The sequence below is a fragment of the Budorcas taxicolor genome, chromosome 16 (genome assembly GCF_023091745.1).
Source record: "Budorcas taxicolor isolate Tak-1 chromosome 16, Takin1.1, whole genome shotgun sequence".
Classification (NCBI taxonomy): Eukaryota; Metazoa; Chordata; class Mammalia; order Artiodactyla; family Bovidae; genus Budorcas; species Budorcas taxicolor.
Window position 1 is genome coordinate 76,968,659 of NC_068925.1, and position 13,397 is coordinate 76,982,055.

The 13,397-nt window shown below is 39.7% G+C and overlaps 1 protein-coding gene across 1 annotated transcript in view; it reads right to left on the reverse strand.

Annotated features, from left to right (window-relative positions):
- Positions 1-10,116: 10,116 nt before the first annotated feature.
- The window catches only part of ZBTB41 (zinc finger and BTB domain containing 41), a 29,548-nt gene continuing 26,267 nt past the window's right edge, over positions 10,117-13,397 (reverse strand). Inside the window, exon 10 of the mRNA XM_052654110.1 lies at positions 10,117-10,772. Coding sequence (XP_052510070.1) covers positions 10,117-10,772 — 656 coding nt within the window. The remainder of the gene's footprint in view (positions 10,773-13,397) is intronic.

Sequence of the window (13,397 nt, forward strand, 5' to 3'; positions counted from 1 at the left end):
TTCACTTTTCACTTTCATGCATTGGAGAAGGAAATGGCAACCCACTCCAGTGTTCTTGCCTGGAGAATCCCAGGGACGGGGGAGCCTGGTGGGCTGCCATCTATGGGGTCGCACAGAGTCGGACACGACTGAAGCGACTTAGCAGTAGCAGCAGCAGGTTGGTCTACTTTCTCTCCAAGGAGTAAGCGTCTTTTAATTCATGGCTGCAATCACCATCTGCAGTGATTTTGGAACCCAGAAAAATAAAGTCTGACACTGTTTCCACTGTTTTCCCATCTATTTCCCACGGAGTGATGGGACCGGATGGCATGATCATAATTTACTGAATGTTGAGCTTTCAGCCAACTTTTTCACTCTCCTCTTTCACTTTCATCAAGAGGCTTTTTAGTTCCTCTTCACTTTCTGCCATAAGGGTGTTGTCATCTGCATATCTGAGGTTATTGATATTTCTCCTGGCAGTCTTGAGTTCAGCTTGTGCTTCTTCCAGTCCAGCGTTTTTCATGATGTACTCTGCATAGAAGTTAAATAAGCAGGGTGACAATAACAGCCTTGACGTACTCCTTTTCCTATTTGGAACCAGTCTGTTGTTCCATGTCCAGTTCTAACTGTTGCTTCCTGACCTACATATAGGTTTCACAAGAGGCAGGTCAGGTGTTCTGGTATTCTCATCTCTTTAAGAATTTTCCACAGTTTATTGTGATCCACACAGTCAAAGGCTTTGGCATAGTCAATAAAGCAGAAATAGATGTTTTTCTGGAACTCCCTTGCTTTTTCCATGATCCAGCGGATGTTGGCAACTTGATCTCTGGTTCCTCTGCCTTTTCTAAAACTAGCTTGAACATCTGGAAGTTCACGGTTCACGTCTTGCTGAAGCCTGGCTTGGAGAATTTTGAGCATTGCTTTACTAGTGTGTGAGATGAGTGCAATTGTGCGGTAGTTTGAGCATTCTTTGGCATTGCCTTTCTTTGGGATTGGAATGAAAACTGACCTCTTCCAATCCTGTGGCCACTGCTGTTTTCCAAATTTGCTGGCATATTGAGTGCAGCACTTTCACAGCATCATCTTTCAGGATATGAAATAGCTCAACTGGAATTCCATCACCTCCACTAGCTTTGTTCGTAGTGGTGCTTTCTAAGGCCCACTTGACTTCATATTCCAGGATGTCTGGCTCTAGGTGAGTGTTCACACCATCATGATTACCTGGCTCATGAAGATCTTTTTTGTACAGTTCTTCTGTGTATTCTTGCCACCTCTTCTTAATATCTTCTGCTTCTGTTAGGTCCATACCATTTCTGTCCTTTATCGAGCCCATCTTTGTATGAAATGTTCCCTTGGTATCTCTAATTTTCTTGAAGAGACCTCTAGTCTTTCCCTTTCTGTTGTTTTCCTCAATTTCTTTGCATTGATTGCTGAAGAAGGCTTTCTTATCTCTCCTTGCTATTCTTTGGAACTCTTCATTCAGATGCTTATATCTTTCCTTTTCTCCTTTGCTTTTTGCTTCTCTTCTTTTCACAGCTATTTGTCAGGCCTCCCCAGACAGCCATTTTGCTTTTTTGCATTTCTTTTTCATGGGGATGGTCTTGATCCCTGTCTCCTGTACAATGTCACGAACCTCATTCCACAGTTCATCAGGCACTCTATCTATCAGATCTAGTCCCTTAAATCTATTTTTCACTTCCACTGTATAATCATAAGGGATTTTATTTAAGTCATAGCTGAATGGTCTAGCGGTTTTCCCTAATTTCTTCAATTTAAGTCTGAATTTGGCAATAAGGGGTTCATGATCTGAGCCACAGTCAGCTCCTGGTTGTTTTTGCTGACTATATAGTTTCTCCATCTTTGGCTGCAAAGAATGTAATCAATCTGATTTCGGTGTTGACCATCTGGTGATGTCCATGTGTAGAGTCTTCTCCTGTGTTGTTGGAAGCCAGTGTTTGCTATGACCAGTGTGCATTCTCTTGGCAAAACTCTATTAGTCTTTGCCCTGCTTCATTCTGTATTCCAAGGCCAAATTTGCCTGTTACCCCAGGTGTCTCTTGACTTCCTACTTTTGCATTCCAGTCCCCTATAATGAAGAGGACATCTTTTTTGGGTGTTAGTTCCAAAAGGTCTTGTAGGCCTTCATAGAACCGTTCAACTTCAGCTTTCAGCGTTACTGGTTCGGCATAGGCTTGGATTACCATGATATTGAATGGTTTGCCTTGGAAACAAACAGAGATCATTCTGTCATTTTTGAGATTGCATCCAAGTACTGCATTTCAGACTCTTTTTTTGACCATTATGGCTACTCCATTTCTTCTAAGGGATTCCTGCCTGCAGTAGTAGATATAATGGTCATCTGAGTTAAATTCACCCATTCCAGTGCATTTTAGTTTGCTGATTCCTAGAATGTTGACGTTCACTCTTGCCATCTTGTTTGACCACTTGCAATTTGCCTTGATTCATGGACCTAACATTCCAGGTTCCTATGCAATATTGCTCTTTACCGCATCGGATCTTGCTTCTATCACCAGTCACATCCACACCTGGGTATTGTTTTTGCTTTGGCTCCATCCCTTCATTCTTTCTGGAGTTGTTTCTCCACATTAGGCACCTACTGACCTGGGGAGTTCCTCTTTCGGTATCCTATCATTTTGCCTTTTCATACTTTCATGGGGTTCTCAAGGCAAGAATACTGAAGTGGTTTGCCATTCCCTTCTCCAGCGGACCACATTCTGTCAGACCTCTCCACGATGACCCACCCATCTTGGGTGGCCCCACATGGCATGGCTTAGTTTCATTGAGCTAGACAAGGCTGTGGTCCGTGTGATCAGACTGACTAGTTTTCTGTGATTATGGTTTCAGTGTGTCTGCCCTCTGATGCCCTCTCACAACACCTACCGTCTTACTTGGGTTTCTCTTACCTTGGACGAGGGGTATCTCTTCACGGCTGCTCCAGCAAAGCACAGCCGCTGCGCCTTACCTTGGACAAGGGTTACCTCCTTACGGCTGCCCCTCCTGACCTTGAACATGGAGTAGCTCCTCTGAGCCCTCCTGCACCTGTGCAGTTGCCACTCCTTGAACATGGGGTTGCTCCTCTTGGCCGCCACCCTGACCTTGGGTGTGGGGTAGCTCTTCTCCCCCTTCTTGCCGCTGCACTGCCATGAGATTTGACCTCAGCTCCAGGGGAGATATTGAGCCAGAGCCACCAGCTCAGCCACTAGACTCCTGACCCACCGGAGCTACCCCTTCTTCAATAGGGGAAGCTTGTGTCTCTTGAGTGGTGGGGACTTTGGAGTTCACAGTGGCAGAAGTGATTTGATACTATTTCCTAGATCAGGTTATAAAAGCCTGCATCTTAAATCCTTGTGTTCTCACTCTGTATTTTTTGCAGGGGGAGTAGCCAGCTGCCTATCACCATGCAGCCCTGTGGAGAAAGGCCTCGTGGGGAGGAACTCTGGCCCAGATGTGAGCTTGGAGGTGAAGCCTGCTCCAGGATGGCCTCTAGAGACTGCACTGCCCTGAGCTTTGACCTCAGCTCCAGGGGAGATCTTGAGCCAGAGCCACCAGCTCAGCCACTAGACTCCTGATCCACCGGACCCAGCAGGCAATAAATGCCTGCTGTTTTAAGACGTTGTCTGCTATAATTGGTCTAATTTGTTACACAGCAGTAGAGAATGAGGTTTCTCACACAACACTGACTCCAGTGGGAATACATGCTTCACAGAAATGAACTCCTGTCCATGGAGTTCACTGAGCTACCAGCTGCCCACAGAGGCTGAATTATGGTGCCAGATGCAGACAGCAGCTGGCAAGGTCAGGTGTGTCCTGTGACACAGCTTGTGCCTTTTATAAACCAGCAGTGGCCCCTCCCGTGACCAGAGTGTACAGTTCTGGGAGAATGGCCCTCACTGTCACAGGGGACAGCCCATCCATGAGGTTTTCTGCACTTTAGACTTCTTGGGGAAAAACAGCAGGTGGCTGCTTCAAGCGTAATAGCTGTCGTTAATGTTTGAATATATATTAATTAGCCACTTCAGTTTAGTTCAGTTGCTCAGTATTGTCCGACTCTTTGCGACCCCATGGACTGCAGCACACCAGGCGTCCCTGTCTATCACCAATTCCCAGAGTTTACAAACTCATGTCCATTGAGTTGGTGATGCCATCCAACCATCTCATCCTCTGTCGTCCCCTTCTCCTCCCCTTCTCCTCGTCCAATCTTTCCCAGCATCAGGGTCTTTTCCAATGAGTCAGTTCTTCGCATCAGGTGGCCAAAGTATTGGGAGTTTCAGCTTCAGCAATCAGTCCTTCCAATGAATATTTAGGACTGATTTCCTTTAGGATGGACTGGTTAGATTAAAAACCATTAAATATTAATGATTTATACATTTAACATACAAAATATTTGAAATTATATCTAGACTATGAAAAGTGAATAAAATTTTAATACTTGTGCCCCAAGAGTTTGGTTTTGTATGTGTTCACTGTCTTTTCATTCAATTTTTCGGGAGGGAGGCAGAGCACTGTGCATTGTCATGCTGTGAAAATGTGTTCAATAAAACCTAGATATGCTTTATTAGGACCAAAGAACTTTATTTAAATATCTAAACAACACAAAGAACTAGTTCAGCATACAACATACTTCCTAGTCTTCACAGAGAACTGAATTTTTCTATAAAGACACTGGTATTCAGGAAACACAAGACAGTCAAAATATCTAGAAAACTCACAAGATACTTTACACACAGTTGACAAAATAATAAATCTTGGTACTTTAGATTTTTCTTTGTAATTGCTTTTAAAAATTCTAATGATTAAAAACAAAATTTAAGATTGGAGACTGAAAACAGGGTTCAAAGGCATTTCCACTTTAATGTACATCATAAATCTCATAATCCAAGTGCCCACCTCTGTGCTCATTTTTGGCAGCCTCAGTCATCAGCTGTAATACAGTTTTATCGACAGGGATAAGAAAAGTCCGATTGTTACAAGGAATAAAAATTGTGCACTCGTAAAGCAGGAATAGCAAGCAACAGGGTGAGATAACAAGTGTACACACTCTCCATTCAAGAAATGTTTCAGAATCTCTAGCAGTAATATGAGCACCAAAATTACTTCTTTACCTAAGAAGTTAGGGGGGAAAAGCAGAACAAAAAGACATATCCATTTTGTATAACCTCTATTCTCTGAATATAATTCTTATTTTCTCTTTATACGAATGGCTATAGAGGCTCAATTTATTTGGGGATTTTTCAACAGTCACAGACTCAAGATCAGTGCACAGCCAAGTTGAAAGATGAGGAGTAAATACAGGACAGATACTCTCTCTACCAGCCCTTCCCCTCATTCTCCACGAGACCTACTGCTGCTACTTCTGCCTTCTTAAGGCCACTGCCAAAGAGGAAGCGCAGAAAGCATGCTACCAGTCCAGAATAAAAGTACCTTTAAGTAGAAATAATTTTTGAGAAAACAGGGAACAGTCCCCCTCCCCCAAAACCACTACAGACTTTAGAGAGGAATGTGCAAAAGAAAGGAGAGGACCTGAAAAGAACTGTCTGTGGTTCCTAGAAATTACTAGAAAATTATTCTCATATTAGCCATTATGCAGCCTAATAGTAAGTGACATTTACCATAACACTACTACAGGTTTTAGAAATGTGACTTACTCCTTATTTAAAAATACATTTTGAGTCATTTAAAATTTGGCACTGAATCTTTGAATGATCCAAATATGACTTCAAAAGTCCTAATTTTTCCTGAGTTCATCAACTCAAGTTGTCAGTTGGTTGGGATGTTGCTTTTTAGAGATTCATCTCAAACCATCACCTCTGGCTCAGTTTTAGGCAAACTGAGGAAAGAAGCTGCCTTTTAGAGCGGGGTGGTTTGGTGGCGGATTATTCAGGAGAAAAGGCGGGAGAGGGGAGGAGATGGAGAGGCAGACACGCTGCTCATCTGGCAGATTCCTCTAGTGAGCATCGAGAGGCAGGCCCAGGAGTGGCTTTGCAGTAACTAGAAAGGCCACAATAGTGAAGATTAAAAAAAGTTCATACTAGTACTTGATGCCAGTTTCCCTAAAAAAATACAAAGCAACCTAAAAAAAACCAGAACTGTGGCCTGACCAGCAGGCAACACAAACCTAAGACCCATAACAATAACAAAACAACCACAACCATTTATGAACCAGCACAATCTAGCCAGCAGAGTCCACTCCAAGCTACTACAACTGCTGCCTCGAACTGAAAAGGCACAAAGCATTCAATCCCAAGACGCCTGGGCATGGAGAAAAGGACACTGTCACAGAGCTGCTGCTCCACAGCCGACTTCCCACCCACGATACAGCAGAATGGCCTGCTGGAAGAACGCAAACTTACACACACACACACCAGTTAACGGTGTTGTTAATTTATTTGTTAATGACAGAGTGAAAGCAATGAATGATTTTTGAATACCTACTAGCCCTTAACTAATAGCTTATAGTCACTCACTCTGCCAAGATGTTTTGACAATTTTAAGGTTGACAGAAAATTATTAGTGTACCTACTTCATGATGTACCATCACTTTAAAGGAAGTCACGTAATAAAGCACCAGTTTAAAACCCTACTTTTGCTACTCCTCTTCAATAAATGACTAAGTTACTTAAAAGTATGCAAAGATCACCGCCTTCATAGCTAGTGAAATCTTGCTGGCATGAAGAACAAACCCTAATCTTAAATGGTATTCTAGGCTGCAAAAAAAAATAGGTGGGGTTTGTTACAAAAAAATCTTCAGTTTGTTCTAAAAAAAATTCTAAGGCAAAATTATTTTAGTAGTGTAGTGTAAAAAATAAGCTTATTATTATTTAGCAATTACTAGTGTCCACTTAAAAGATAACATTCAATTAATTAAACTGAGGAAAACGGAGTATTCTTACTTGTAATTGGCTTGTCAGTATGACTATTCCCGGAGTATTTTCTTCTGTTCTTATTTCTAATACATATAAACACAAACACTTAATCTTAGTATTCAAACTAGTGATTTTTTAGAAAATCCATAATCCTAGGACTTCAACTGTGCTTCTTTGGACAAATATTTATTCAAACAACAAAGAATTTAAATTCTTTTAAACTATTTTAAAACCTACTAAAAATCTTTGGCGTATTTAAGTAAAAATGGATTAGGTTAACAAATTTCTACATTTGATAAATTATTCAATTTACATAATATGTGCTAACTGCTATCAGCTACAAAATTAATTTAAAACAATAAATTATGCTCATAAAATAAAAAATTCTGAATGAGGCTGACCTTAGTTGCAAGATTCAAAATTTTAAGTATAGTTACAGAATTCATGGATTTTAAGAGTTAATGGAGCATTTGTTCCAAATACTCCAAATCAAATGTGACAAACACTTAACTGAAAAGAGCAGGCCTCATTTCATATTTTTTGTGCCAACTTCAAAAACTTATATATACATTCAGTTTGCCCAAATCCATGAGGTTTTCACAACTGTAAGACTTCTTATATTCTAATTTGGAGATCAGAGGCAGCAGATTTGTTTGCTCACTGAGACTATTTCTTCATAAGAATTATATTACCTACTTCCCAGACTGTTTTTAAGATTACATGAGAAAATGCAGTGCCTGGCACCTGGAAAGCATTCATTAATGCTCTATTTCTTCCCCTGTTGGTAGCTCTGCCACTTATTAACGACGTAGGCTTAACCTCTGACTCTTCATCTCTAACATGGGAATACAGCATGCCCTTTCTACTTCAGAGCTGGCTATGAGGTTTAAATGAGATAACTGTGAAAGCATTTTATAAAACAGTAAACTACTTTTCAAGTTTAAGTTATCTACAATAATAAGTAAATATAATTATGTTTCACTTTATATAAGAGATGTATTCAAGAAAAGTTCTATACTGTAAACCAAGTCCTACAATCAAATTATATTTTTAAAGCATTAGGAGATTATTATTAAAAGAACCCTAAAGTCAATACCTTCAAAAAGCAAAGTATTCTTTTGAATGTGAAAATGCAACACCTTCTTTTTCTGCTACCGAACATACAATATACCGCACACATACACATATATACTATTTGCCTTTGTGTAAGTCCAGACTTTTCTACATTATTTCATATTCAAGGCAGGGTACATTTTTAGAAATGATTTCTTTTCATCATAGTAAGTCTTTTAGTTAAAAGTCTTTATGACAAAAATCATAGAGAGATGTTTTAAAAGTCGGTTTGAAAGACAAATTAATAGTACCTCATAGAGTCAAGTTCTATCATGTTAAGTGCCCCAGACACAACATTCCCACACAAAAGTAAGAATGCTTTAAAAAGAATGCTGATACATTGCTTGTATCTATCGATTACAGAATTATAACCAAACTTCAACAAATGAGGCAAAACTCAGGTTGGCTTTACTAGTTATATGAGCTACTTTGGTTAACTGCCCCAAGTCTCAACTTTTTTTTTATTTCCACTAGTGTGGTAAATATTCCTGCAAAGTACCTTCATTTCTTAAGTGCTTCAGCAAACAAGTTTCCACATTATTAAGTGGTTAAAATTTTTCACTAAACTTCATTATTTTATTTGTGATTTTTTTTTTTTTTCACAAGGGCTGGGCCAGACTTTACAGTTTACACAAAAAAAAGTGCTTAAAGCAATTAGGAGTGTAAACAAAACTGAAATAGAAAACTCTTAAAATTGCTCTTTTCCAGTAGTTTACATAAGAACATGCTAATAATAAATCAACCCTGCCTAGTCTCTAATCCTTTGAGCAGCTCCACTAGGAAACATCCTAGTTTAAGTTTAAATTGACTTCAGAGTATGGAAAGTGCACATCTTTAAGGTATTTCACAATTCTGACTGACTTTTTTGTTTTCCTCATTTAATATCAGTGAGGTTTTGCTCCAACTGCTATTTCCTTTTACCAAGTCCTCAACTTTTGTCTCATACAAAAATAAAAATTAAGGATAATCACAGACATTAGGGTTATGTGTAAAGCAAAAATAAAGATCTAGGTTACATGTATATCTGTATACAAGGAATGGTTCGCTCTAATTAAAGTAAATGAACATTCAGTTCAGTTAGACATGCATTTGGTAATTTGTTTGGCACCTGTTCTAATAATTAAACAAAAATCTCTAGGTTCTATTTCCCAGAGTTACAGCTGGCCAAGGTAAATGAGACCAAAAGTGGCTTGTTAACTGAATTTTAATTAGTTAGATGATGATATATGCTGATATACTGTTAATGTTTCTGAAATAAATGGCAAAATACAAACAGTTAATTTACCTTAAAAAATTTCTAGTTAAAACTGCCATATTTTGCTTTTAACACATTTTCAACTTGTATAATTTAATGCTTACATCTGTTTTTCCATTTCTTATTCATAATAATTGAAGCACTGGCAAAAACCAATCATTTGGATAATTATTTCAGTTCTACATTTCATTTAACAAGCTAATCCTATATTAGTTAGCTTTCTGGTCTTGAGTCTGTCAAAAGACCCAAAGAATAGTGATGAACTGAAATTATGGCCAGATGAAAAAATAACACAGATCTACCCCAAGACTGTCTTATAAATTCAAAAATAACACAGATCTATCCCAAGACTTTCTTATAAACTCAAATTCCTAATTTCATTTTCTTAAAAATAAAGAAATAATCATGAAACTTAAGTCAGAATAAAGAACAGTTGCAATTATCAGTACACTCTGACATTCTTTCTTAAAGGCTACATGTTCCTTAACACTTGTTTAGAAGATGGGGAAAGGAGAAAAGATGAATGAGACTAAAGGAGAATAAAAACTTCCACTGATGTTTAAAAACAAATGCCCCCATAATGTCAACAGCTGATAGTTTTGGAAAGTTAAGAGAGTTAAAAGTTAAAAATTAGCACTAAATAATCTTTAAAAAAAAAAATCACAAAATGTCTATTTCAAATATTATATACCTCAAAATGGGTCCAAATATTCAAATATGTTCAGTAAACAGAGATACATATTTTTTTGATTGGAAAAGCATCTGAGGACTTGAGAAACTATACAGAAAATGAAAAAATAGCAGCCCCACTAATTTAAAAGCCATCAGCACTAGGCTACCATTGTGCATAGCCACTGAAGAAGTCTGTGGAATGTTTAGATTTGCTCACGAATGATGCTCACTGTTAGATATGTTTTGTACAGCAGTGGTGGCATCAAGGCCCAGTAACGTTCCAAGATAAGACTGTTCTCTAGGATCGAGCATCTGTTCGGGTCGGACTGGGTGAACTATATTTGCAGGCTGAGGAGTAAGCGTGTATTTCTCCAGAAAAGCTAGGTCAGCGGCTCGAGGGTAATCCGCAGCCGGCGGCTGTGGCGACAAGATCTCGTGAGCGGGGGGCGGGAGGGTGGTGGTGTGGCGCACCAGGTCACCCTGTGTGTCAGGCATCTGCACCGGGACCAGCGTCACCGGGACACACACTTCGGCAGACACGTTCTGTAGCATGGTCTTGGCTTCCGACTGGTAGACTTTGGGCTGGTCCATGTATTGTTTTGTTTCTGTTTGAAAGATCTTATCATCAGATGAGTACTCTACCGGCAGGGACATGAGTTTTTCCTCAGAAGCACTGAGAGGGTCATCAGGAGACTTTATGCCGTGAACGTGGTCAATGTGGTATTTCAGCTTGTCCTTCCGTTTAAATGTTGCATTACAGTGCTGACAGTTGAAAGGCCGGGCATCAGAATGAATGACCAGGTGTTTTGTTAAAGTTTTCTTAATTCTAAAAGATTGATTGCAAATTTGACACTTGTATGGTTTTTCACCTGTTTGAACACAAATGAAATTAACTGTAAAATACATTCAGTTAAGACAATAAGATTAAGTAAGCAGTAAATTTTCCACGTGAATACTTACAAGAACTTAATAAAAGCAAGTAATATATGCTATCACAAAGTGGAGACAGTATAATAACTGGTAAAGAGAAAAAGAGAATGAACTCAAACATCAGAAAGATCTGGGTTTGAATTCTAGGTGTACCACTTACCAGGCAAACCTGGAGCAAACTCCCCAACTTCTAAGCACAATTTCCTCACCTGTTAATAGTACCTGCCTCACAGACTGGTGAAAGGACTGAATGAGAAAAGTAAATAATAGTGCTTAGCATTACCCTGGCACAGGTTGAGTACCTGATAAACTCATGCTATTGTTACTACGGCTTGCTCTCACTATAGCCCCTAAAGAAGGAAAGCTAGAGCATTTGGTTTCTTCCTATCAAGAAGCATGAAAAACTAAAACAGCAACTCTGACTAACCTGGGGCTTTGGATTGGAACAAGAAGTAGTAATACTGGTGTCTACAGCCTGAGATTAAAATAAGGAGAGCTGATCAGGATCAAGAATAAGGAAGCCAGTTTTTGGCTGTGCCTGAGTCAGGTTCTCACACTGGAGCTTTTGTTTCTTCCTATTAACAGTATAAATTCCTAAAGTAGGCAGGATGGTTGGTTAATCCCCGAAAGGAATGATTTTGTTACCTTATATGGAGAGAGGGACTTCGAAGATATGATTAAGCTTAAAGACCCTGATGTGGGGAGATTAACCAGGTAGGCCTAAAATCACATAGATTTTTAAAAGCGGTGATAACTGAAGATGAAGGGGTCGGACAGCTGTGACAAGAGGACTCAAACCCACACTGCTGCTTCTGAAAACGGGAGGAGGAGGCTGGGACTCAGGAAATGTGGCAGCCTCTGGAAGCCGAGATCTCAGTTTACGACTAGTTACAAAACTAGAACCTCAGTCCTATACCTGAAAGTCAATAAATAATCCAACTGAGTGGGAACAGACTCTTCCCTAGCGACTCCAGAAAGAAATGGAGCCCTACTAACATTGACATTTTTAGCTTGGGTCATTCTTCTCACCTTATAGAGCTGTAACATCATAAGCTTGTACTGGAAGCCACTTGCATGAGAGAGATACATAAGACAAAGTGAACAGTCTAATATACATATAACCGGAGTCCCAGAAAGAAAACAGAGTATAGGTCAGAAGCAGAATTTGAAAGAAAAAATGACTGACAATCTTACTAAACGAAAGGCATCAAGTCACAGATGCAGTAAGTTCTATATATCTCAAAAAATATTAATACAAAAGAGGAAAAAAAAAGCATCTCTGGGCACACTGTAAAAAACTATCAAAAATAAAAGAAAAATCTTAAGCAGCCAATTAAAAAGAAATTCCTTTTAAATGAGCAACACTAAGACTGACAGTGTATTTTTCAACAAAAACTGGAGAAGGTCAAAGAGGGAAAAATGACATTTAAAATACTGAAAGAAAAATAACCACTAACATAAATGCTACAGTCAGCCACATGTTCTCCATAAAGTAAAATAAAAACAGTTTCAGATAATCAAAACCTGAAGAGAATTTGGTGCCAGCAGATATGCACAAAAGGGAATTCTTCATGCAGAAAGAATATGATTCCAGGTCGAAGAATGGTAATGCAGGAAGGAATGAAGAGTAAAAATGAATAAATAATACAAGTTATTTAAAACAAAATAACAAAATAATGTCTTATGTCATTTAAAGTATATGTAAAATTAAAACACACACAGTGCATAAAGGGTGAGAGAGATGAGGTGTCGTAAGGTCTCTGAATTGTCTGAAAAGGGATGATGAGCTGACTTGAGATAGAGTCTAATCATTTAAGAACACATAGTGTGATCTACAGGGTGACTACTAAAAGAATACTGAAAGAATACACAGTTAGCAACTAAACAAGGGGAAATTGGGTAATAAAATACTTCCCAGGAAGTGAAGACAGGGGACAAGCAGCGCAGCGACATTCTGGGAGCGAGGCCTCCGTGGAATGCGGCCACGCTCCTTCCATTCATGCCGTGCCTACGGCTGCTTCCATGTTGCCACGGAGAGTTGCGTGCTTGTGACCTGGACTGCTGGGCCCACAAAACCGTTAATGTTTAGTGTCTGCTGCTGCCGCTGCCGCTGAGTCGCTTCAGTCATGTCCCACTCTGCAACCCCATAGGCGGCAGCCCACCGGGCTCCCCCATCCCTGGATTCTCCAGGCAAGAACACGAGTGGGTTGCCATTTCCTTCTCCAATGCAAGAAAGTGAAAAGTGAAAGTGAAGTCTCCCAGTCATGTCTGACCCTCAACGACCCCATGGACTGCAGCCCACCAGGCTCCTCCGTCCACGGGATTTTCCAGGCAAGAGCACTGGAGTGGGGTGCCATTGCCTTCTCCAATGTTTACTCTCCAGTCCTTCACCAAAAAAGTAGGTTGACCTCTGCTTCAAATGATTCCTCCATCTCATTCCATAACTGCCATAAGTGTTGTCTTAATCTGTAACAGAGCTCATTTCCCCAGTTTTCCATGGGCAGAGGGACTTGTCCCTAATTCTAATTGTGACATATCCAGAGATGAGAATTCTAAAATCACTG